The sequence below is a fragment of the Phaethon lepturus genome, unplaced genomic scaffold (assembly GCF_000687285.1).
Source record: "Phaethon lepturus isolate BGI_N335 unplaced genomic scaffold, ASM68728v1 scaffold368, whole genome shotgun sequence".
In the NCBI taxonomy this organism is placed as follows: domain Eukaryota; kingdom Metazoa; phylum Chordata; class Aves; order Phaethontiformes; family Phaethontidae; genus Phaethon; species Phaethon lepturus.
This window is the reverse complement of record NW_010555258.1, coordinates 17,856-43,352: the sequence shown is the minus strand read 5'-3', so window position 1 is coordinate 43,352 and position 25,497 is coordinate 17,856. Positions and strand designations below refer to the sequence as shown.

Sequence of the window (25,497 nt, the reverse complement as noted above, 5' to 3'; positions counted from 1 at the left end):
CTCCCCCATCCCACCGCAGGGAGTGAGCGAGCGGCTGCGTGGTGCTTAGTTGCTGGCTGGGGTTAAACCACAGTGTTCGTGTAGGATATTCTGGGTTTGGAAATGCTACGCCAGTCATACAGATAGCTTGCGACCAGTTTCTTTTCTGTTTTGCTGTACTGGTAATGGTCCAAGAGCCATAGTGAATCTTTCACCAAAACACAGAATTTTAACGAGGAGATGTAAAAGAACTGACAATTGCATCTGCAGAGATCTGACTAAGCCTGTGTTTTAGAAAAGCTATTCTTCACACCTGCTACTTCTCAGCTGTATCATTACTACTCCTTTCCAGACACTCTATTACCCTGTTACAAAACACTCTTGCCACCCATCTCAAAGGACTGCAGCAGCTCTTCATCATGCAGGATTACCCAGCATATTGCAGTCGCCTAGTTAGATTAATGACATCATTCCAAGCAGCTCAGAGTTAAAAAATCTTGACTGGCTGGTGAGAAAATATCCTAAGACATCAACAGTATCTTGTATTACTGTAAATTATGGAACACTCACAGTCAATTACATTCAAGGACACAAATAACTTTTCAGGCACATCATCTTCTCTTAAATGGATGTAGAATATTAATATAAATTAGTGATAGGCAGAATACAGAACAGTAGCAATTTGGTTTTGCTCCAAGTACCACAGCCATTTTGATTTTTTTCCAAAAGTGCCCAAGTGACTGGGGTACACAAACCACACAGTGCTCCTAAGAGGCACAGAACATTTGCCATTCATCATCAGTATTGGTAATTTACAATTAGTTTCCCCACTTGCTTGCTTGCTTGTCTTTATTTCCCCCATATGTACTAGTTTGTCTGATACAGAATGTTCCCTTTCCTTACCAACCTTGCCTTGCTTAAGAAGGCATAGATTTTAATAAAATTCTATAATAAATGTGCCTGCTAAGTGAAGTTATGCCAGGGAATGTAGTACAGAAACTTAGGTATGCTATTGTCTGATGTAGATTCTGCCCCCCCCCCGATATGCTTTGAGTGTTAGAGAGATCTCGGAGGGGGGGGGTGTCATTTGTCCATGTTTTCTTCAGAAAGCTAAAGGTTCTTTGAACATCTAAGGTGGGCGCATTCAGTGTACATCACCAGCTAGTAAAATCTCCACAGCCTACTCCTGCTTATATTCTCATGCCTTTAAGGGAAACTAGTTCTGAATTTAAGCTGTGAATTCAGTGTAGATTGGTAAAATTAAACTATATGTAGACATACTTTGTTGAACTGAAGTAGCTTTAATTCCATTTGCTTTGATTTATTTTGAAAGTTAAATAGGCTACACTGAACACAGGCTGTTTTGTTTCTGAGTGAAAATCCACCCACTGTTCAATGCAGTTTAAATAATCCAGCTCAAAAAGTACATTGATTTCTCTGATTATCACTGTGAAGACTAGACTTTATTTAGCACCACCCTTTAGAAAAAGGAAGGCCTGGACCCTTGCTGAGGAAAAGTTAGGATGCTGTATGCCCACAGCACATACTTTGGGAATATTATGTGTTCATATTTTAAGTCACTCATAAATCTTATATTTAAGCACATAGAATTTACTCCAGAGACAACTCCTATGAGATGCATGCTGCTTCTGAAATAATTTTTGCCATTTTAGGCAAAGGACTCTGGTAAAGACAAGAAACATTTCATTATCAGATTGAAAACATGAAAGGACTGAATAACAAATCTAATAGGCACTGGATTCTCAGATGTCAGCTTTCTGTCAGTGATCATTCTTCAAGGATTGTGTGGACACATTCTAATCTATGTGAAGTTCATGACAGCTTTATTTCTACAGTCAGCACTCTACTTATCAAAAATGACAGTAGTTACCTCCACCCTTTAATGTCCACAATAATTCATCTACTGAGAAGGTCAATGCTAGTGCTAACAAGTTGGTTTAAGTTAGGATAATGTTTTTCTCCCACATTAATTGCATTTTAGTATTTTTATTATGCCTAGTAACATATAACTACAATATCAGGGCTACAACCCAGTCAGTATTGGGATTGCACGGCCCTAAAGTTTAGATAAATTATTAAGAAACATGGCTTTTACATCAAAGACTTGGATATTTAAAAGAATGAGGAATTCCCCTGCTGACTGTGAAAGTGGTTAGCAATTTATTAGCTAAAAACCATCAAGCGAGATTTCTTTCACTAAATGTCAGGTCTACCGGACAATCAATGAAAGCCACGTACACCAGTCCAAGAATAACAGGGATCTATATTATCACTACTATATATTTAATAACCAAACTCCAGAGCCATCATCTTCAGCACTCAAATTCCTACCAGCAGTTGCACACTATCTGTCCTAAAATGTGGAACATGAAACAACCATGTGAAGTGTTATTTTTAAATGCTGAACAAGCAATACGCCAGAGATTAAGCAAGCCTTGGCTTGGTGGCATTAACTAAAACAACATAGCTCATAAGGGTTTAATACTACAGTAATGAGATTCTAGTAACACAAATGGAGCAACATATAGACAATATTTGTTTAATGTGGGCATAAGGTGTTGCCTGATATACAGGTCTTTTGAACACTTAAATTTTGGACATCTTCACTGTGAATCCTGTTTACAGTCTTGCTTTTAACCTGAAAGCAATGGCCAGGGAGCTCCACTAATTGCTAAGGCTTTCAGAAAAATAATCATTTAACAAGAATTTGTTACAATTCACCTACAACTGTAGGTGAAGATTAGTTTAAAACATAAAAGGAACATCATTATAATGCTGGAATATCGAAGAGAGAGGATTTATTAATGGGTATTTGTTGCTTGGCGAATGTGTTCTCTTAACATTTTATGTAATGGTGACCTGTCCATGAGGTTCTTAAAATGTAGCAGTAATTGATGATTAATAAATGATTACAATAATGGATGAATAAAACCAGACCCTTTCTTACAGGGCTGAACTATAAGAAATTATTAACTGTATCTAATGATGCTTAGATGGCACTATGACCTAAAAGATAAAAAGAAAGAAAAATCTATGACAATCTTCCCTTGATTACTCAGGGCAGTCATACTGGGTATTGATTATATAGGATAATGCTCCATTTCCATCAGGTAATGTTGGCTTATTTTTGACAAATATCTACTGCTGATGGTCACATTGAAAGAACTGATCTTAAATTTAAGTTCATATTTAAATAATAAAATATTACACACATTTACTGTAACAGTTATTGACTTAATTGGGCACAGTACTGATTTTTCAATTTTACTTCAATGTTGTCTCAATTCATGTAACTTCAATACATCAATTTGGTATATTTTACACAAAACCTTTTGGAATGCATTATTGCTTTCAATTTAACATTTTAAACTGAATTCATGAAACGACTTTGAAATTGCATTCCTTCATATAAACTGAGAAATTTTAATGAAGCCTCTCTAGTCTCTTGTGGATTCAACAATTAACACCTCACCATGGCTTCTGAACAACTTTCATGCCACATCCAACCTCCCCCCAACCCCCAAATTCTAACTTTTCAAATACACTCTTTAGCTATCCCTATTGCAGTCTACAAGAGGATTATAAATTGTCTTTGATTACTTGGTATTTGCTACATGTTTTGAGTCAACAATGTATGTGACAGATTTGGGGTATTAAAAATAGCAGAAAACATAAACTTATGAAAGATTTATGTGTTTTCTAAGGCTACCCATGGAATGAATCCCACAGACAAAATTTAGTTGGTTTTACAAAAGCAAAATGCCTGCCAGCTTTAAAATTTCAGTTCTTCCTCAAATCTTGCTAAAGCAATACTAGCTAAAGAACTGAAACTGCATTACAAAAAAGGTCCTCACTTATCCCTAGGTCACACAACATATAAGAGGATGATAAATACAGGCAAATCAGGTTAGGCAGATGACAAGGAATGGAAAGGTAATTAAGCACATGTGGCCACCTTGCCACATGAAAGAAAAGACAGGATGTTCCAGTGTCAAAGATAAAAGAAGATTACAGGGAGGAGTAATTAGGCTAAATTCAGCAGTAAGTGCAGTAGTCATCCCATGTAATATGGTAGGACTACTCCCCAGGACAATGTGAGGTAAAGGCAGAGGTGATCCCACCGGGTTCTGTGAGGTATAATTGAAAAGGTGCTCATGTATAAATGACGCCTTGCAATTCAAAAGCTTAAAGTCAAACACATGTGAGGGCTCTGCAGAAATGTGTATGAAAGTAGAACCATACAAAAACCCCCAAAGTAACCTTCTGTAATGTGAAAAATCAGGAAAAGAGACTTGTGCACATCATATTCATCCTGCAATCCACCATAAGTTTATCACAGACATTTATGAAAGTTAATACTCTTAAAAGTATGGGTATATTTCTAAATGCTGTATGAACTCAGCAGAGAGTGTAGCAGAGTGGGATTGAAAGGCAGCCTCTAACTGCATAAATTGCTCTATGAATGACCCAAAAAAGGCTGTGAGAAACATGGAGGCAGAAAACATCCACCACACTGGGCTTCATTCAATGAGCCTCTTTTACTCAGCATGAACATGTGATTTATTCATTTTTACCATAAGCCCTTTCTAAGATATGATTTCAAAGCAAAACCCCTTTTCTGCTCTGCTGGAAAGTTTTCTTTTACTGATGGTGAGAGAGGGCTTAGGAATGGAAAGGTTTCTCAAAAATCACAGAAAATTATTAAATACATACTCAAACATATAAACATAGAAACTTAAATCTTAATTTATTTGTTTTCTATCATGTAGAAATTCCAGATCAAGGTAAACATATTCATTACTGAATGAGCTTTAAATAATGTTTCTCTCTATGCTGAATCACCTATCTTTTGCAAATATATTGACAGTTACCTTTTTTTTTCTCAAAAGCATTCTCAGTCCCAGTTCTTTCTGCATGGTTGAGCTCTTCTATCAGAAACAGTAGCTTTTTGCGAGCTGGCCTATTTTGCCCATGTCTCCAAAATGTTCCTATTGCTTTATTCATGGTGAACAATTTTTCTTGCAAATAAGCATAAAATTGACAGTTCCTTTAAAGGCTATGAAGAACAGTTTATCCTTTTCTGAATATTTGGAGTTCGTGTTTATGTCATCTTAGCAACCAATGGTGCTGCAATTTTCATTCACATCTATTTCTCTCCCATAACAGAACAATCCCTGGAAGCCGCCACATGTATTGTTTTATGCATTACTATATAGGTATAGGCAACAATTGATTTGATTGCAAAGGTGCATACTCATTTGTTCTTGTATTATCAGGTATGTTTTTGTACACAACAATTTACCACTCTGATATAATTGTAGCCTAATGGAGCCACCATAAAAGCATCTAAACACAACATAAAAGTCGTATTAAGTATAGCCATATCGGATCTGATCGTAAAAACAAAAAATCCTGCCTTCAAATAACGCCAAAACAGCAAAAAAGCAATTTATTATGAATTTATCAATAATATTTTAAAAATAATTTGCATCAAACTACAGGCATTTCTTTATATATATACTTTTACATGATTTTTAACTGTATATTCAGAGGCAATCTAAGGCTATGACAACGAACTAGTTCCTAACTGGTCTGTGGCTTGGAAGAAAGACTTGACTTAAACTCAGCAATCAGTGCTTTGGTTAGGATGCATACATTTATATTAGAGGCTTTTTGGGACTAAGTTTACCTTATACTATATATCAATTTATGTTATTATTTTTACTGTAATCAAATCTATGATTTTCAGCTGCAGCAGCACTTATAATATGATCACTCTGCTGAACTTTATACATAGTAAGACTGTCCCAAAGAGTTTTATAAACTATGAGGCACACTGATTAGTTTGGAAATAATAACTACCTGCCTGAGGTCATTTAGGTGCTGAGCAGAACTGTCGATTGAGCCCAAGCCTGTTATTTCCAGTTTCTACATTCTGCATATTTTCATCCTGCCTCTTCTCCAGGGAGAAGCAAACTGAAGTCTGGCTCTCTGTGTGCACCAGCAGTTCTCAGTTATTAAAGCCTAATGTTTTATTAAAGAGTCCATCTATCCACTTCAGAGTTACTGGAGTTCATTTTGGCATTTTTGTTCCATCTCTCTGTGGTATCAGCACACACATATCTCACCTCTGTTTTAGTGAAGGATACAGCACCAAACATTGCCCAAAATCTGAGACATGCTGTTACAACAGCAGAGACAGGTTATTCTCCTGCTGCTGACTCAAATTGCCACTGAAGACAAAAGGACTCATAGCAGAGGCATCCGGGGTTGTGAGCAGACCTCCAAAACTTGTTTGCCTGATACAACGGTCCTGCAGCTTCCTTATTATTCTTAAGGGGCTAGCTGCAGCTGCCTAGTGGCTCTATTATCTCCAGACTACAATTCAAGCAACTTACAACTGGTCTGGTACAAATTGCACACTGTGCTTGGACACAGAAGTGGCACATGGCTACATTTTGAATTACACAGATATAAAAGAACACAGCTAGATGGGAGCATTTTAGAATCAAGTTGTACTTTAAGGAAGAACGCCTGCCAGGCAGGCCAAAAGCTCAGATTTCAGGCTGAATAGGGGTTTAAGTTTTTACAGATATCACCCTCAAGGAACTACTAGTGAGTAGCCAAAGTTTCCCCTCTGGACCATGTTTGAAGCTATTCTCTTGATGAAGAATATTTTTTACAGTCATCAAAGTTCAAAAAATGACATGGCTGGAAGGTCATGAAGTTTAACCTAACTGAAAAGTTCTTTAACAACTGCATTGGGAGAGGCTAAGGGGACCTAGCTGGTATGGTAGCTGGCATTCTCAGCCTTCATCCTACTCAGAGTACAGGCTACGTACCCCATTAACAGTATCCAAATGTTTACTGACACAAGACAACATACTCCACATTACAGCAGCCCTTGATCAATTTGGTAACAGAAGTTGGACTTGGACTGCAGCAGCTCATTTACCAAATAGCATATCTTAGTCTGAGTGTGACAGCAGAGCTCCAATATCTGCACAAGTCTCTTATCAATGCCTGGATGAAATTTATGATACTGTTCTTGGTCTGTATAGCTCTAAATTACATGGGACTTGTCTATCTAAGAGACCACGTCTCCCCATACCATGCTGCCACAGCTGCTGTCAGCAGAAAGACTCATGCCAGACACATTTGGTATTAAAGAATGAAAAAAAAAAAAAAAAAAAGAGCTGTCAGCAAGACTGATTCACTAGGGGACAGGCTGCTTTGCAATTTACTCCCACCTTTGGTTTGAGATAGCTAAAATCTAATGACCCTTAAAGAGAGCTGAAAGGTACACTGCTTTCTCAGAAACACAATCAAGAGTGACGTTTTTAGAGACATCTGAAAACCACGCTTGTTTTCTAAGTTCTGAATATTTTCCTTTTGTTAGTGTTATGAATATGAAAGTAATCCGAGGTCTTTATCTTTTAAGACACTGTCCTTTAATCCAAAAAGATTTAATCCAAACCTAGACCCCAGAATAGACACATTTTACTAAAACAGGACTACAGATAGCATTATAGGAAAGAATAGAAGAGCAGAGGTACTCTGATAGTGACATGCGGAAACAAACTTCACAGCTCAAAAGAGTTATAAAGCAGGTATGTTTATTACGGCGCCGGGTGCAAGGGGGATTGGATAGCCCCTCCTAACTTGCACACTGTTTCGGCAAGCAGGCAAATATTTATTACACAAAACCATACATATTCATATGATGACATAACATAAAACATACATATGCATAAGTGAGGCGGAGTAGTTAAAAAGGCTTGCGTTAGCAGTTTACGTTATCAATGCGCAGGCTCAGATCTGTCCCTGGTGGTCGTTTACTTCTTCAGGGGTCTTATCTTCCTCTTCCTCTTCTGTCCTTTAGATGAACTTTAGTCCTTTATACATGCTCGCTTCTTACTGGTGGATTTCAACAGTTTTTAACAAGCTCTAGCCAGTTTTGTGATAAGGTTAACCTTGCAGTTCCAGTTATTACTTCTTTTGTTTTAGTAAGTCTGTTCTTGACAAATACCAGTCCCTGATAAGCTTAACCCTTCACAGAGATCACAAGCACCAACCTTGGTAAGTGAGTTTTTAAAGAATAAGCAGAAGACAGTATCTGTGGTTTAAAATATAGTTATGTCTCTGTATCAGTAGCTCTTCTTTATCTGCAGAAGGGATGCCACCTGTTTTGTTACAGTGCTGGCCTTTCTCCAGTTTAGTTTGGTAAAGGATACATATAACACAGTATGCACATGTATGTTAGCCTGATGAGACGTCTGACCAGGGCCAGAACATGTCTGCTGTTAAAACTTAATAGGCAGACAGCTACTACACTTTAAAATCATCTTTTTGTGCTCCCCTTGCTCATCCCTAATTGGTTCAGTTAATCAATGTTAGGATACAAGTCTCAATGGCAAATGTTAAGAAAAGACAAAGCTGTTCCACAGAATGGGAACAAGCCTTTTCTGAAGGTGAGTATCACTTAATGGGTATCTATATCTGAGGTTAGATCTATTTTGCAGGTAAAATAATGAATGCAAATTCCACAATAAGGCATTCATGTGTTGTTATACCCAGATCCCAGTAAGATTGCTTCACTTTTCCCACTGTAGTACAAATTATAAATAATGATTCTTTGGGGAGCAGAAAATTTCCTGAGAAACCACAAGGGATTTTCAGCTTTCTAGTAATAAAAACAAGTCTACTTTTCTTAAATAAAAACCAGAAATAAAGTAAACACATAACAACATTTGTGAGTGGCTGAAGAGCTGACTTGTTCAGTTATCACCTATAGGAATGAGTCCTCATACATTCATGTCATGGTGATTAGCATTCCACAACTGTATCTTTTCCATCACTCACTAGCAAATCAATTGTTTTCACATCTGCTTGTTCCTCATATTTCCCCAAAGGATCTCAGTGATCATATTGTTTTTTCCATTTTCCAGTATACTGTCTGACCTTTTCCCTCAAGGCCTTGCACAATTCACTTTAGTCAATCGCTTCTTATTGATTGTTAGCACTTGCTCATTCTCCATCTATCTTTGCTTTATTGGATATAGTTTGGCTTAGTTGGTCGGTTTTTTCTTTTTCTAATATGTCTTGTCATCCACTCTCTGCCCTTTCCACCCTTGTTGCTTTAGATTTCTCATTTAGCTCTATACTTCTGATCTGTTCAACTTTCATTCCAGTTCAAGTCTAAATTAAATCTTTTCTCAGCTTATCCTTCGTTTTGTACAGTATCTGTATACTCAAAACAAATTCCAGTTTTCATCATGCCAGTCTCCACTTAAGACCTTACATAAAATGCTGTTCTTTTGTGAATTTATAGGGTTCTAGCAAATATCCTTTCTTGGTTTATAATTTCTCCTGACACTTCTGCTTTGTGTCATACATACAAGCTATCACTGCATACACTTCCTTCTTATTAGGAAGAAGCAAAGAGAAAAGAGAAACCCTGGAAACATTTTTTTTCCACAGTTCATCCAAATCCTGTCTGGTTACCTGGACTCATGTACTTTCCACAGGGCACAAACACTGGCTAATTTGCAGTTGCCATCTTAGAATCATACAATAGTTTGGGTTGGAAGAGACCTTTAGAGGTCATCTAGTCCAACCTTTCCTGACTTCTTAAAGACTGACATGCTGAATCTTGGAAACTGCAGTCATTTAACTTCTTGGGGTACTTTTCCCACCAAAGTTCTGCAGTGGTATTTGATAACTGCTCCGTGTTGCACCAGCACAGAAGAAATGTTGACCATGTACTTCCTTACAGTCATTCAGAAGTCAGTCTTAACCTCAGGATACAACATACAGGATGCAACTATTGGGAATCCCTCTTTTCTAGTTGGCCTTTCACTGATCACAGCAGTTGAGAATCTCTTAGCAATAACTAGACATCGTTAACCAGCAGAGCTACGTACAATCGGTGCTATCAAGATGATTGCCAACAGCTGACTGAGAACTGTGGTCCAGGCAACTTCAGCAAAGATTTCAGGTGAAATTTTTGCTTCTAATGCAGGACTTTCTTAGCTGGAAAATCCTCAATTCACTTTATTACAACATCAACCATTCAGCTGATGGGAAATTTGGACTTAAAGCCGCTCTTCAAGTCCTCATATAAAAGCAGAAAATGATTAATATAAAAAGAGTCAGGGTTTAAAGTGGGAGTAGATTGGAGGAACATCTCCTCAGTCCTTTCTTGTCTTTGGATTTTGTTTTCCCTGACCATTCTCTCTTTTACTGTCTCATTTTTTGGACATCACAATCATGAATGAGAGGAACACAGATGCCAGCTTACTGGTATCGTGATGATGAAGCAGCATGACGAACCAGTAATGACAAAAAGCCTTCTTTATACCAAAAAACTTCTTCAGTGCACTGACTCGTGGCACATTCAACACAGGATCAAGAGAGACATCCTTAGAAACCTTGACAATAGGTCTGTATGGATAACACAGTGCAGTTTTACAGCAGCTTTCTGCTTGAGATCACATCAGTATACCCGAGATGCCAAGAGAGTAACAGTATCAGAAAGGAGAGAGGACTAATAGGAGAAGATTAAGTAGAGAGAAATGGTTGGTGATAAAATACTCCTTTCCACACTATACACATTTCAAAGGGGCATATTTCCAAGTAAATCTGGTCTGGACCTGTAGAATGCACACCTTTTAGTGTCTGAAGTGCACCCAGTGAGCTCCCTGAGTGCACTTTCCATTTTAGTTTTGTCTGAAAGGAATCCAATCCACATGCTCCAAGATTTTTCCACATTGTGAACCAAAGCATGGTAAGCGGGAATGATTGGAGTATTTAAAAGCACACAGGTGATGCTCATGTCTTGAAATTAACTGAAGCTAAAATTCTCAACTCCGTACATAAGTGACATGTATATTGAATTTGTGCCAGTAAGGAAGAGCCAGTGAGCTTGCAGCATCCTTCTGTGCCCTTACACCTTGCCAGCAAAATAGACCCACGGAGCCAGTAATCTCAGAGCCCAGCAGCACAGAACTGCTATGCTAGGAATTCCAAAATAATTTACTTACCCTTTTCCATCAGTCAGCATACTGGTGCTGTTAAACCAAACACTTCACAACAGTGTCAACCCAGAAATAAAGTTGTTTAAGTAAGAACTGGGGATAGGAAACAGGTTATGTAGCTCTTTACTAAAAGTAAGTAGAGATTTTGCCAGTCTTTTTTCCCTACTAAGGCTCGTTATAGGCTTTCACAAATACAAATAAACCAGAATGGCAAGCATCAACATGTGCTGAAGTCGGGATGAAGGGCTTCTCCCAGCCACTGGCTGCCAATGAGTGATGCTACAAATGTAATGTGAGTAGGACTGATCTATCTGATATTTTGAACCAGTTCTCTCTTTACTACAAGTAAAACTCCTTATGCTGGGAACAGAAAATGAAAGCTCTCCATCTCTTCCTTTTTCTCTACTCTGAAAGGAAAGGAAAAAGGAAATGTCCCTGTTGAATCTCCTCCCCTTTTCACACCCTCATCAGGATGTGTGGGTGGGTGTTTGAGAACAAAGCATGTTCCTCTATACAACTGTATGCTATGGTAAGGTTAGTTTATTGCCTTTCATGTTGGACAAGATCTAAGAAAACAAATTTAATTTTCTGAAGAATACTGGCTTTATTCAAGTAAATGCAAGGGGAATTCAACTCACCATCTGCAAGAACTGCTTCATAGATATAAGACAAAGAGTCTCCAGGATTTTCATTTTGTGGCTTACCTAGGAGAAAAGAATAATTCTTTAATGGTATCTACTTGGAAAAATCTTTAAATAGTCATCACCACTGATGACAGTGATCACTGCTATCCTACCTGATTGTTTCACAGAATGTTTAGTTTGCTCTGAGGAAGATCTTAGCATCAGAAATCAAGCTGGGGGAAAAAACAAGAAAAAACTGGCAAAATCAGAGTTATGAAAACAAATGGACAAGCAACCTAAAACCTCAGAACTAAGGAAATACTATGACACCAATTTCCAATTTTTTTTAGATGAAATTCTGTATTTATTTTAGATGTCATATAAAGCTATTTTAAAGCTACAGCTTTGCAGATAGAAAAAAAAAAACAAAACTAAAAAATCCCAGGGTGAGTGGAGAACAAGCCTAGAGAGATCTTTAAGATGGAATTGTAATTATCCCTTTTCAGTAAGCATCCCTGTGACTGATTTTTCAATTTACTATAGCAGGTAAGAAATAAGGGCTTGAGGAAGAAGAGAAGTTTCCCTGAAAGTCCACATAGCAAACAATGGGAGAGGAGCTGGGCAAAAGGAAAGAGAATAGAATCATGTGCAGGAAAGTGAGAAATGGAAAATGGATGCAGGCAGTGGGGTTTGAAAGACAACTATCCAGGGCTGTGTTTGATAATACAATAGATCTGGCTAAAGAGTTCCCAGTATTGGGTAAAAAAAAAAAAGCAATGGCCACATTATGTAAAGTACTGGTCAAATATCAAAAAACTCACTGTCAGTTCTGATTTGTTGAAATGCTTTTGATGGTTTAATAACTACCAGGAGACTTTATGCCGTATTATGCAATATCTGTCTATGCCACTCTTTCTTTATGCTGGATAAAGTTATCACCTGTTTTTCCGCACCTGAGGTAATACTGACATAAGAGATATAAGGCCTGCTTGAGCTCCATATTGTGGAATCCAGCTAACTCAACAAATATGCTGCTGTATAGCATCTGTGGGATCCTCATGAGGATCACACATATATTGCTGGGTGCTCCAGAAGTAATATTACTACAAGGGACCAAGACTGAAGAGTAAGAGTCACTGGGTAAAGATGTCAAAACTAAGTTGAGAAGAGAAACTGGGAAAGCGACTGCTTTACCATTTACAAAACCTTTAGGAAGGTTGGGTAAAACCAAACACTCAAAAGCAGTCTTTCTCCTTTGTAGTATAGAGTTAAGTATTTCTTTTAAATTGGTCTGTGCTGTGGACAGTGCAAAAGTTAGACCTACTCTGGCGATGACTTGTGGTTTCGTACTTAAAGAAGGTGTTGTTTACTGTATTCTGATTCAGTTATTCTTGTAATAACAAGAGTCCAGTGAATGAGGAGAGGAGTCCAGTGAGAGAGGCGACAGTGATAATAGCTGATTGCTGCTGTAGAGAATTTAGGTAGTTTCAAGTTCCCATCCTGAAGTTTTGAGGCAAAAAGCTACGTGGCTTTTAAAACATGCTTTTCAGAAGTGCTCATTAGTTTTGCATTGCACTTTCTGTGAAAGCCCTTACAGCTGAACTGTAGACAACTGAGCAAACACGCGTCTGAAATTAAAGGGAGTTTGAATACAGACATAAAAAAATACTGTATACTGATAAGTGTTATGAAAAGTAATGTCTTAAAGTGGTGTCAGAAGTGAAAGAAATGCTTCACACTGATCTTGCTAAATACTAGTATAAATAAATAAATACTAGTATAAAATAAAATAATGTTTGGACAGCACTCAATACAGAAAAGAGTTCTACAGAAAGGCACATCAGGAAATTAATAATTCTGTTTTCTCAACAGGATTTGAATGGTATTCAATACATAAATAATGCAACCACAAACTCAAACACAAAACAAAGTATCAAATAACTGCTAATTAACTGAGCACTATTTATCCTGTGTACTAATGAGGGCAGGTTCTTGGTGGGGGAGGGGGAAGAATGCACTTACATAACTAAAGGCAATCAATGATATGAACAAGGGTCCTAACTAAAGTTTAACAAGCTACTTTGTACCTGTAACTTTTTGACTTTTGAACACCAAACTTTGTAGCTGTAATAACATTCCCTGGACTAAGTTCTGTCCTCATAGCCATTTCAGTAAGTACAAAGAAATCCTACCAAGAGCAAAATTTGATTCTATACAAAAAAAGTTTGTTGTTTTGCTGTCCTAATATTGATAATTCTTTTCAGTATGATCTTAAATAGGTGGTACCTTCATTCTTTCAGGGATAGGTGTTACAATTTTTTTAATCTGGAAAACACCATAACCCTTACTTTATCCTATTTCTACACACTGACACTAACTTAACAGAAATACATCATGGCGAAATTACAAATAGCAATTTTCTTATAATAACACTTATGTGCCAAAAAATATACAAAGAATGCATTTCTAGAGGACTTCTCTAGACAGCTTCAAATATAACTTTTCAGTAATTTTGATTGGTAACCACAGTGCAAAACCCAATGAGAGTCAATAATACATTATATGAAGGACATGTAAGCCTACAGATTCACACAGACGTTTTATAGTTCTAGCTGTAAAATACCTGCTGGAAACCTTAAACTACTTGTAAACTTTAGAAATAGGCTCCCAACTGCAACTAAATACTGACTGATGACTGTTGTGCCATAAACAAGACATAAATCTAGATGGTGTCCACTTGCAACCTTGAAAGAGCAGACTAATGATGATAAATCCATTAATTAATTTTTAAAATAAAAAGAAATTATAACCTAAATAAACAACAGTAAAAATCACAGTACATTAAATTGGTACATGCTGTTGCAGTAATGCTTATGTTCTAGTCAATTGACTTTTATTATTAATAAAACTTTTTATAAGCTTGTCCTAAATGCTGTTAAAAACATTCACTTTAAGATGTCAGTGCATTTGCTTCTCCAGGTGGAAGCAGTTTTCATCCGATTAGTGTCAAAAATAAGAGGAAAAAACATCACATACATGATGCATACTTCAGAAACCAAGGCTACAGGTCACCATGACTGACTAGACAGTCGAAACATGAGCTTATAAGAAATCTGATTATACAATGAATAAAGGTTTCTCTGGATTTTGCAGAAATAAGAAAAGAAAGAACAAAGAACTCAAACAGTTTAAGCAGCAGGGGATGGCAGTCTCAACATCCTATCTATGGTTGTCATCTCCAGGCTGCCCCTTCAGTTTCTCTTCTGGTTTGAAATAGCCAGGATCACATGCCAGATGATGTAAGTTAATGACACTAACCAGTTTATTGTTGACAGTCATGCCTGTTACAAAACCCCATCACTGCACTGGCATCCCAGCAATCATTCTGTGTGGAGATACAGAAACACAACCTCTTGGGAAGATTTATTAATCTGGTAATCTTAGCAGCAGTCCCTGCAGGGCAGTTCAAAGACTCATTGGCAGGGCAAAATGGAAATGAGGACTATACCATAGCACACTTCAACTAACAAAATGTCCCTTGTGGTCTTCTGCTTATGACATGCATACAGATTATTTTCTTTTTAATAAAGAAGTCTAATTGGCATTTGAGGTGCTCTTCAATAAGCAGATGACCTCATTGCCTTAAAGAACCAACAGTGGTATCCACTGAATGCAAACACATTGGGGAAGGAGGAAAGGGAGGCACAACTGTGTGGTCTCTTCTACTGCAACCTCCCCTGGCAGTGAACAAGGCCAGAACCACCTACCTACTTCCCTCTAGTTACTCAGGTCTTGTGTGTCCATGTGAGAAATCTTTACAACCAAGACTTTAGTTCACACACACACACAAAATCATGCTGGATTCAGTATTCACAAAAAAAACAAAAACCAAAAATTCTAGTGATTTTGTTTCATCTTCAACTTTGGTTCTTGTTACCACTTTAGCTTAATTTCTTTGTAGACTCCAAGTTAGTGTCAAAAGTGAGGTGAAACACGTACCCATTGAAGTCAATGGTAAAGTTCCCACTTAATTTAAGGGTTCTAGCTCATCAACACAAGTCTTGTTGACAGCCTAAGAAAATCCATCGTCATTAATTAGTCATATTTGAGTACCAACGTGAAGAGGATTTTATAGGAGAACAAGCAAAGCAGTGGATTGAAAATGTGAAACACTACTTCTGTATTCAACGTTATACCCAAATTCCTGGTACAATTCCAATAAAATCTATGCCACTGTACTAGAAATGAAACAGGAGACAGATACTTTAAAAGTTTTTGGTAAAAATATAGTGATTTATTTCTCTTTTCTGTGACCTGCACAACAGAAGTTAGCCCCATATTTGAAGTGGGCTGAAGATCTGCATATGTTAAGCCCTATTTTAAGTTCCCAGCCTGTTTGTCCTACATTTACTTATTAGAGACAAATACCGTATCTACACCTTACTAGTAGTTACAAAAGTAGTTTTCTTAACATTACTCTTCTTGGTGATTAAAATTGTGTGCAGGAACACTGAATACTTTTTAGATAACAATCAGAAGTTAATGGCATATTGCTGTCTCAGGTAAAAGTTACGTACTCATTCTGAGAATTTTTCCTAGGCTGTCAAAGACTGCGGATACAGTTTTCTAGTTGGGTTATGTTACTTTATGTACCTCTTCTCACTTTTTGGCACAATAGCAGATAATGAATGGATGCATGTAGGTTGAGTGGTTCTCAACTATCAGATTCTCTTCATATTTTGGCAAAAAAAGAGGATACCACTGCTTACAGAAAATTCTGGAATTGGAAGGGACAAGAATTGTTTTGTTGAGCTGTAAACAATGAAACCCAATAAAACAGCAAGCAAACTAATGGATACTTATGCCTCCTGAGCTATACTGAGAAGTCCTGCCAACAAGTCTCATAAAAGTGTCAGCACACTTTAAAAACAGCATCACAGAAAATTATTTGTATTAGATAAGACCTGTTCTCTTTTTGCATCATCAATACTGAGGCACAAATAACTACACGAGGAATTCAAGACATTCAAAGAGCTAAGTAACTACCTCTAGCTGCAAGTATTTATCTATATTTACAAAACCCCTGCTTAAACATATGGCTAGCCTGAATTTGAAGCAGAAGTGTTCCAGAACTAAACAAGAAACCCAGCTATGTCTAGGCCAAAAACCCAGGGTAATGAATTAATACATTGAAAGTATGTCAGTTTAATATAAAAAGGGGTACACAGTTCAGCAGACCAAGGAGAAGTTCTAGAAAGATAACAGGAAAGGAAAAGACACATGCAAACAAAATGTGTCTCCTGATTCTACTTTCAACAATATTAGGGAAACCTGTTACAGAAAAGTCAGAATTCTAGAGTCACACTGGGCCATCTTAGATGTTAACACAGAATAATGAAATTTGAGTGTTCTACTTTTTCCCAGAGATTTTTTTTTTTTTTTATTACAACAGGCCCTTATACAAAATTGAAAACCAACTCTAAATCTGAATGTAACGTTTTCAAACAGAGGAGTATTTTGTGAATAAGCCCCACTAAACCAATCTTTTGACAACAATAAATATATTTGCATTCTTCTTCATGCATCAGGGGAATGCAATAAAATCTGTCACCATCCAGGAAACGTGTTAGAAAGGTCCATTTCCATGTCTCAGTTCTCTTTGTGCTCCTCCAGGAACATGTTCAAACAGGAATGACAAACCCTTCAGATTTTCTATTTGAATCACATTACAGGGCAAACAAGCTCTCTGCTGGGTACAAAAGCCCCTGCATCTTCCATTTTATTTAGTTTTACTAAGCATTTTAATTAGTATTGGTTTTTGCCTAGAATTTTTGTCATATGTACTACATTTGAGGCAGAAGGAAGTTTTAACAGATAAAGAACCCTGCCTGCTCCTACAAGATGAAACAGGCACTACCTGGTAGGTGAAAGGTTTTTGCAAAATAATTTGGGAAGGCAATATAAAATTAGATGTATTTTTTTTCCATCTCAGACCGTAGAGACAGTGCAAAGAGCATAGCATCGAGGTAAGAAAAGACAGCTGAGAACTTACCTTGCCTAGGAACTTTGCAGAGTATGGAGAAAGTTATAGTGGAAGGGTGGTAATTACTAGCACCTAATCTACACCATTATTAACACTCTTCAGGACTGTGAGGTGACAACCTCATTTAGCATCTGTCTTCAGTTGTTCTAACTACCCACAAGCCGCTCCTGAGCCCTGGCATCAATCAGATGGCCTGCTGTCCTCAGGGATTAACAGAATTTAGCTGTGGTGGTGTACAACAGCGTGGTGCAATGTAGTTATTGTAATTAAAGTACATCACTAAATTTTTAGACTTCAGTAGAGTGACAGCTCTTGTTAATACTGAGGAAACATAAAGGTACAAATGCATGGAGGAACAGTTAACAGCAATGAACAGTTTAGGGGAAAAAAAAAAAAGGAACAGAAAAGCATGAAGAACACACACAAAAGTATTTTCATCACTATCTCCAAAAGCATAAATATAAGGGACAAGAGATAAGCAATTGAAAGAGACAGATGATAATCCAAATGAAGAAAGGTGAGAAATCTTGTGAATACACAGACCTGAAGAAAGGCATAAAATGCTCCAAAGGAAAAATAATCCAAATATATTTAATAAACCCTTAGCAAGCCCTTTTTAAATGCAAAGGAAAAAAAAAAAAATCTTTTTCCCAGATACGTAACTGTCAAAACCCCTGCCACAGATACCACAAAGGCTAAGAGCTTAATAGCATTCAACAGAAGAGTATCATAAATACAGACACTGCAAACAGTCACCATTATCTTGAAGCAAAGGTAAATAATGATAAGACATGCACATCTTCATTCCTCAGAGCTTAAATCAACACCCAGGTGACAGCAAATCTCACACTTGGAATACTTTTACTGTGCAACAGAGAGCAGTGCCAGCGGTCTCCTAGCAAGCACTGATCTGGGCTGGCCTGCCCGGTGGCCAGGGCACACCAGTATGGTTCTCAACTATATATATGGAGGAGAGCTTACACACTGAAGCACCAAGCAGCAACACCACTCCCAGTCCTGGATCTAGTTCAGTCAATTGAACTTGTCTGATCCCAGCCACAGTCTATACATCCCTGGTAAAGATGTACACACTGAGACTGAGACCTTCAACAACTCATTAATTCAGCTATGTACTCGCCTCTGGAGTTGCTGATACTGACCACTGCCAAAGAAAAAATGATTTGAGCACCTGTTAGTCACCTGACATTACAATGTAAGTAAAATCCCAAGGGCAGATGCATTAAATATTTTTGTGAATGCACAGACCTAAGCAAAGAAACATCATCCGTCTTCTAGGAAACTGTTTATCTTTGCAGAAAATTTTGCAATTTCCTGTGCATGAGTCAACCTGGGCCCAGTTCCTTCCTATATATATACACGCACATTGACCCGCTGTTTTCATTCCACCAAAAAGCTGCCAAGAAACTTCAATATGAAGTTAAATATCAGACACAGTCAAGAATTGCAAACATTACCTCCTGAAACCAAAACAGGCAACTGTAATTAGCCCCAAAACTTAAAGTCTGAAAGACACTCAGAAAAAGATACACTGAAGAAAAGGTTAATAAATACCGAACCACAAGAAATGTTAGAACAGGAGATGGCTGGGAAGTGTGATAAACTGTGAACTGTTTTGTTCATCAAACTTTGTGTCAGACACAATTAAGTCCTGTGACACACGTTAAGATGGAATGGCGTAATAAGAAATCGTCGCTTAACACCTTGAATACCCCTGGAAACAAGACAGAACCTGTCTGACAAGAAGACAGGAGGAAAACGAAGTAGATTGCAATTGGAAGATTCGAAAGAAGGCGCGAGTGAAAACGGATTGTGATTGGAGAGGAGAAAGAAGGCACGAGTGAAAACTGATTGTGATTGGAGACAAGGAGATGAGAGATTGCAATTGGAAGATTCGAAAGAAGGCGCGAATGAAAACGGATTGTGATTGGAGAAACTGACCACTGACAAGGAGACGAGAAGTATAAAGAGAGGACTGAAAGACTGTTAAGTGGTCGGTCGTTGGTGGAGCAGGAGACTCCCCGGCCGCCCCAGCGCTGTTTTGCTTACTTGTTGCTTGCTTTAATAAATCAAAAATTTCTAATTGACCAGCCTCTGTCACTCAATTGGACAGGTAAATTATAACAGGAAGGAGTAGTCTAAAACTAAGCTGTGAAAGCATTGATCTGATATAGCTAGACTGTGTGTAGCCACAGTCTGGGCAGGTTTGAAAGCCTTACAGTATGCTTAAGCTTATCTGCTCAAGCACAAGGCAGCAGAGACATTCAGCTAGGTCACCCTGATTCCGCAGGGGTCTCTCTACCCCGGCATTCAAAAGAATATTCTTGGTTGTTCATCTGCATCTAAAACAGGTTAATTTCTGAGTAAAACAACTGAACTGCAGGATGTCTTTCTCAAGCACAACCCCCCTTGCCAGTAAAATGGCACCATGCAGGTAACAAAGACAGAAGCACGATGTTCTGCTTAGTAGACAAAATCATGACAAAATAGCAAGAGGTATTTTTTTGAAGTTATACGAAATCTGTGCACAACTCGCATCACCTTTCTAAAGTGGCCCATGCATCTTTCTCTCTACAGCTATTTCTCAGATTTATTTGTGCAGCCTGGCAAAGTTAAACTCTGGTTAAACTAACCCACATGCCCAGGCTTTGCCAATTTCAGTACCTCTCACCCTCAGGAGAGGTGTTTTTGTTACATGCCCTAAGTGCTAATTTTTATATTAATGCTTCTTTGTAGTTTCCATAGATGTGCAAACACATACGAACTAGATAGTTTTAGTCCTTCCAGTCCAAACTTATTACTTGGGTTGGTAAAAGCAGAAGGGAACTTCTGCTCAGACAGCTTTTGTGTGTCACAGAGGAAATCATGCCATCCACAAAACTGGATCTTACTCAGGAATTATTTTTAACTCTGTCAGATTTATCTAAAGAGATATATACACTGTCACATTAAGGCATTTTGAAAGAGATTAAACATAAACCCATAGTTTTGTACAGTTTCTGAGACTTTTAAACTCAGTAAAAAGAGAAACAAGTGTATGTCAGTTCTTCATTCTTGCCATGAAGTAGTGACAGTAGGTTCACAGGTGCCAATAGCAGCTTTTAGACTTTCCAAAGCTGCTTCCCTGTAGAAATGAAGCCGGACTAGGAGTACAACAGTTTTATCACACTTCAGTGACAAACGCATCACCAAACTAAAATTGTTGGACCAAGCTGAAGAGAGATAATTTCTCCAGAAAATCTGAATTCTCACTTTTTTTCTCTTCCAAATGATACTAATATAGCTAAGAAAACTCTTTTAATAATCATACAAAGTTTTCATTTTTAGATTACCTGGTTGAATAATTCCAGTAACAACAGAGAGATATTCCTCAGGTTCCTGATCAGCAGAAATCTCTTTGCTGCCTCCATCTAAGGTCAGTATCTCATAAAGAATCTCTGAATTCTCCACTCCACAAAGTAGAATCACCACATTATCCGGAGGTTTTAGAACTTGCTCCAGAAAATACCTTCTCTTTTGATTCAGGCAGTTAAGAAGTCCACATGATAGTATCAGGAGTTTACGTGTATAACAGGGTAAAGAGAACAGCTCTTGGTGCTTGAAAGATGAAGTCTCTAGATTATAGAGCAAGATTCCTCCTTCATTCACTATATGTCCAAAAAGATATTTTAAATATAGAGCCCACTCTTCTGCTTCTTGTTCATAGATCATGAGAATATCCTTCATATTTCCTAGAGAGAAGAAAACATTAAAAAAAAAAATTCAAATTTTGAATCCATTACAAAAACAGGTTGTAAAACCCGTTGTAAAACAGGTCATTAGTTTTACCCCCCTCTTAAAAACTTGAGGTTCTGAAGAAACAGGACAGATCACCATCTTGAAATGACAACCATCTGCTTATTTCTAGACCAAGGCAGAAAGCTTACCACAGAAATGCTGGTAAAATAGCTCAGAACACTTTGTTTAGAGCAGCTTCAACTAGTATTTCAGAATAAATACTGAAATTGTAGTGTACAAAGCAGAGTGCATTCACACATTCTGCTCACTCCTAGATTCCTGACAAATAGGTGATGCTATAAAGAAAGCAACAGTTAGCTTTTAATGGCAGAAGAATATATATTTGAATGCTAGACATGATCTGACTTCATTAGAAACAGGACTAGTATGTTTAGGATGTTTTGGCAGTGTAGTATTAGGATAGGTGTTAGTGATCTTTCTTTATTGTCCTTATTCTAACAAAATTACTTACAAACCTGAAAAAATAAATCTAGAACTACATTTTTTTAATTCTGCTTTCCCTTTAAGATGTAAAACATGATGCTAGTAAGAAGACTAATACTCTTCCACAGTGTTACTAGGGTGACAGTATGAAACAGAGGCAACAGGCACAAGCTGAAACACAGGAAGCTCCCTCTGCGCATCAGGAAATGCTTTTTTACTGTGAGCAACTGCCACAGGTTGTGGAATCTCCCTCCTTGGAGCTACTCAAAAGGTGCCAGGACAGGTCCTGGCTCTAGGTGGCCCTACTTGAGCGGGGTGAAGTATAAGATGTAGCTAAGGAGAATAAAAAACTTGTCAAGGATTCCACATAAGTCCTTGTACAAAAGAAGCAGCTGAACCAAAATCTCCAATCCATGATTACTGCTCTTTATTACTCTAAAGTTTATGCTCCTGCAGTCACGACACATCTATAAACTGCTTGGAAGATACCTACCATCTTTTAAACAATTGCTTTTAAACTTCATAGAATCATAGAACCTTTGGGTTGAAAGGGATATTAAGGTCATCTAGTCCAACCCCCTTGCAGTAAGCAGGGACATCTTCAACTAGATCAGGTTGCTCAGAGCCCCAACCATCCTGACCTTGAACGTTTCCAGGCATGGAGCATCTGCACCCCTCCAGGCAACCTGTACCAGTGTTTTACCAGCCTCATTGTGAAAAATGTCTTCCTTCTATCTAGTCAAAATCTGCCCTCTTTTAGTTTAAAACCATTACCCCCGGTCGTATCGCTACAGGCCCTGTTAAGAAGTCTGTCCCCATCTTTCCTATGAAGCCCCCTTTAAGTACTAGAAGGCTGCACTAAGTTGTCCCTGGAGCCTTCTCTTCTCCAGGCAGAACAACCCCAACTCTCTCAGCCTGTCTTCAGAGGAAAGGTGTTCCAGCCCTCTGATCATTTTTGTGTCCCTCCTCTGGACCCGCTACAACAGGTCTACGTCTTTCCTGCGCTGAGGGCTCCAGAGCTGGATGCAGGACTGCAGGTGGGGTCTCAGCAGAGTGCAGTAGAGGGGCAGAATCATCTCCTTCGACCTGCTGGCCACCCTTCTTTGGATGCAGCCCAGGATATGGTTGGCCCTCTGGGCTACGAGCACACATTGCTGGCTCATGTCCAGCTTTTCATCCACCAGTACCCCCAAGTCCTTCTTGGCAGGGCTGCTCTCAATCCCCCCAGCCCCCAGCCTGTATGGATACCAGGGGTTGCCTTGACCCAGGTGTAGGGCCCTGCACCTGGCTTTGTTAAATCTCAGGTGGTTCACACAGGCCCGTGCCTAGAGCTTGTCCAGGTCCCTCTGGATGGCAACCTGTCCCTCAGGCATGTCAACCGCATGACTCAGCTTGGTGTTGTCTGCAAACTGCCGAGGGTGCACTTGATCCCACTATGTCATTGATGTAGATATTAAACAGTACTGGTCCCAGTATGGACCCCTGAGGGACACCACTCGTCACCGATCTCCATCTGTACATCCTTTCAGAAAGTTTTATGTCACGGGAAGTCATATAGGGCTATGCTCAATATGGAGGTGGGTGATAGTATTTCAAGATGACTGACCCTGACTAATACATTAGAGCAGCATAGTATTTGTCAAAATGCATTTGGAAAGATGACTGCTCCATTTTCCATGGTAAAAGCATTCTGAAAAATGCCCATTTCTGATGAAATGCTAGTTCAATTGTAAAAACAAATAATAGCATATTTCTCATTTAACTCACTGAATCACAGAGCAAAGTTATGTGGTTTATGACACTAGGATAAGAAACTTACTTGCTGCAATATTATTTGTTTTCAGAATCTCATTTGATTTTCCATAACACTTACACACACAAAGTAGAAACAAAAAGCTATGAAGCTTGCCACACAGTTTCAAAAGAAGAAATTATATTAACAGAGCTGTAAGGCCAAAAGCTTCTTCATTCTGACCACACCATTTCATATCACAGGAAACGGAAATCACCAAGCACCTTGTTTTCAGTCCCTATTTACTAAAAGCACTGTAGTGGTCCTTTAAAAATATGGATTTAAAGAGGATGCTTAATCCATGAATAAGATTTAAGAGTTCATTCTTTATACTTCATTTGAACTTGCTCAGTTTCAACTTCCAGCTACAGAATATAGTTTTATTTATTTCTGCAAGCTTAAAGAAATATCTGCTCTCAGAAATCTGTCCCCTAATGTCTTCAGACTCTCATGAAATGAGTCTTAGCCTTGCCTTCATTACAGCTTGTGATCTGGGATTATTACTCTTCCCACTACAAGACAGTCTTTGTAGTACTACTACCGATCTTTCTGCACTTTTGTGAACTCTCCTGCCTTTTCAAAATACTTTTTGAGGAACCCAGAACTGTATACAGAATAGGAGTTCCTTGACACAGTGTATGGGAAGAGTAAAATAACCTCACTTGAGATATCTCACAGATATGTATGGAAAATTCACATTCAGTATTTGAAGTTAAAAGGTCTTATTTTAAGTTTATGCTCAGCTGTGTTTCCTTCTATTATGGTGGACTTGGGTAAGGACATAGCTAAGTGGAATTGCAGGGAGGAATAAAAAAGTATGTTTAAATTGAATATTAAAGACTTTTTTTTGTAGTTTCACAGAATCCTGATGTTCTGATTGTGCAGAAGAGGGAACTGCTGGTGTCTTCCATGGCACCCACTTGGCCAAGAGCCTCTCCATGTAGAAATAGAGCACTGAGGAATGGTGCACAACTGCACCTCATCCCTGTGCAGACTGGAAGCACCCAAAAGGCATTCGCATACCCCAGAGCAGGAAAGAAGTCTGGACCCAACCATTCAGGCATAGTCAAAGAGCTCCCTGTGTGCTGGGTGTGGAGGAAGTCTTTTGGCAGAAATATTCTTAAAGAGCTGACATTATATAATAATCATAATAAAAATATACATAAGGTACAAAGTTCACCCCTGTGCAAATGGACAGTACAAGGCTTGAGTATTCAGGAAATTCTAAAGATAAAAGTGAGGAAGTTGCATTGAAATGATAAAAGATGAAGAAGTAATTCTATTTCCATATGGTGTATCTGTGCCTACGTCTGCAGCTTTGATCTTAGCTAAGTGTGAATGAGAAAAGGGTTTTAAGATGTTTATTGAAGGCTTGACTGCATTTCTTTTTAACTATATCGATTTTTATATATGAGAAAGAAACCTTTATTTATTTAAGAAAGGGAGTGAAATATATCTAACGCCACACTTGATAGAAGAAAGGCTCTGCAACATCTATCTCATAAAACTTTAATTTAATATGGCTGCCATATTTAATTTGTCTTTTCTATCTGTATATAGAGGGAAGAGTCATACTGTTGAGGAGAGACCCACAGGAGCGGGGTATTTTGTGCCGCAGTTTGGTGCGATGTTTATTGGTTTGAAGAAAGCAGCTACTGCTATCAAGTTACCTGTGGGAAACCAAATGTGGGTTTGTTTTGAATTACATGCTTCTATTTTTTTTTCTGCCATTGATCTGCCTTCTAGATTAGAGAGTTAACCTGA

At 38.2% G+C, this 25,497-nt stretch overlaps 1 protein-coding gene across 1 annotated transcript in view; it reads right to left on the bottom strand.

Moving 5' to 3' along the window:
- The window catches only part of BANK1 (B-cell scaffold protein with ankyrin repeats 1), a gene marked incomplete at its 3' end in the record, with an annotated part of 44,841 nt that extends 23,395 nt beyond the window's left edge, over positions 1 to 21,446 (bottom strand). The window contains exons 1-2 of the mRNA XM_010292080.1: positions 21,053 to 21,446; positions 11,675 to 11,740 (exon numbers count right to left, since the gene is read on the bottom strand). Coding sequence (XP_010290382.1) covers positions 11,675 to 11,740; positions 21,053 to 21,446 — 460 coding nt within the window. The remainder of the gene's footprint in view (positions 1 to 11,674; positions 11,741 to 21,052) is intronic.
- Positions 21,447 to 25,497: the final 4,051 nt, after the last annotated feature.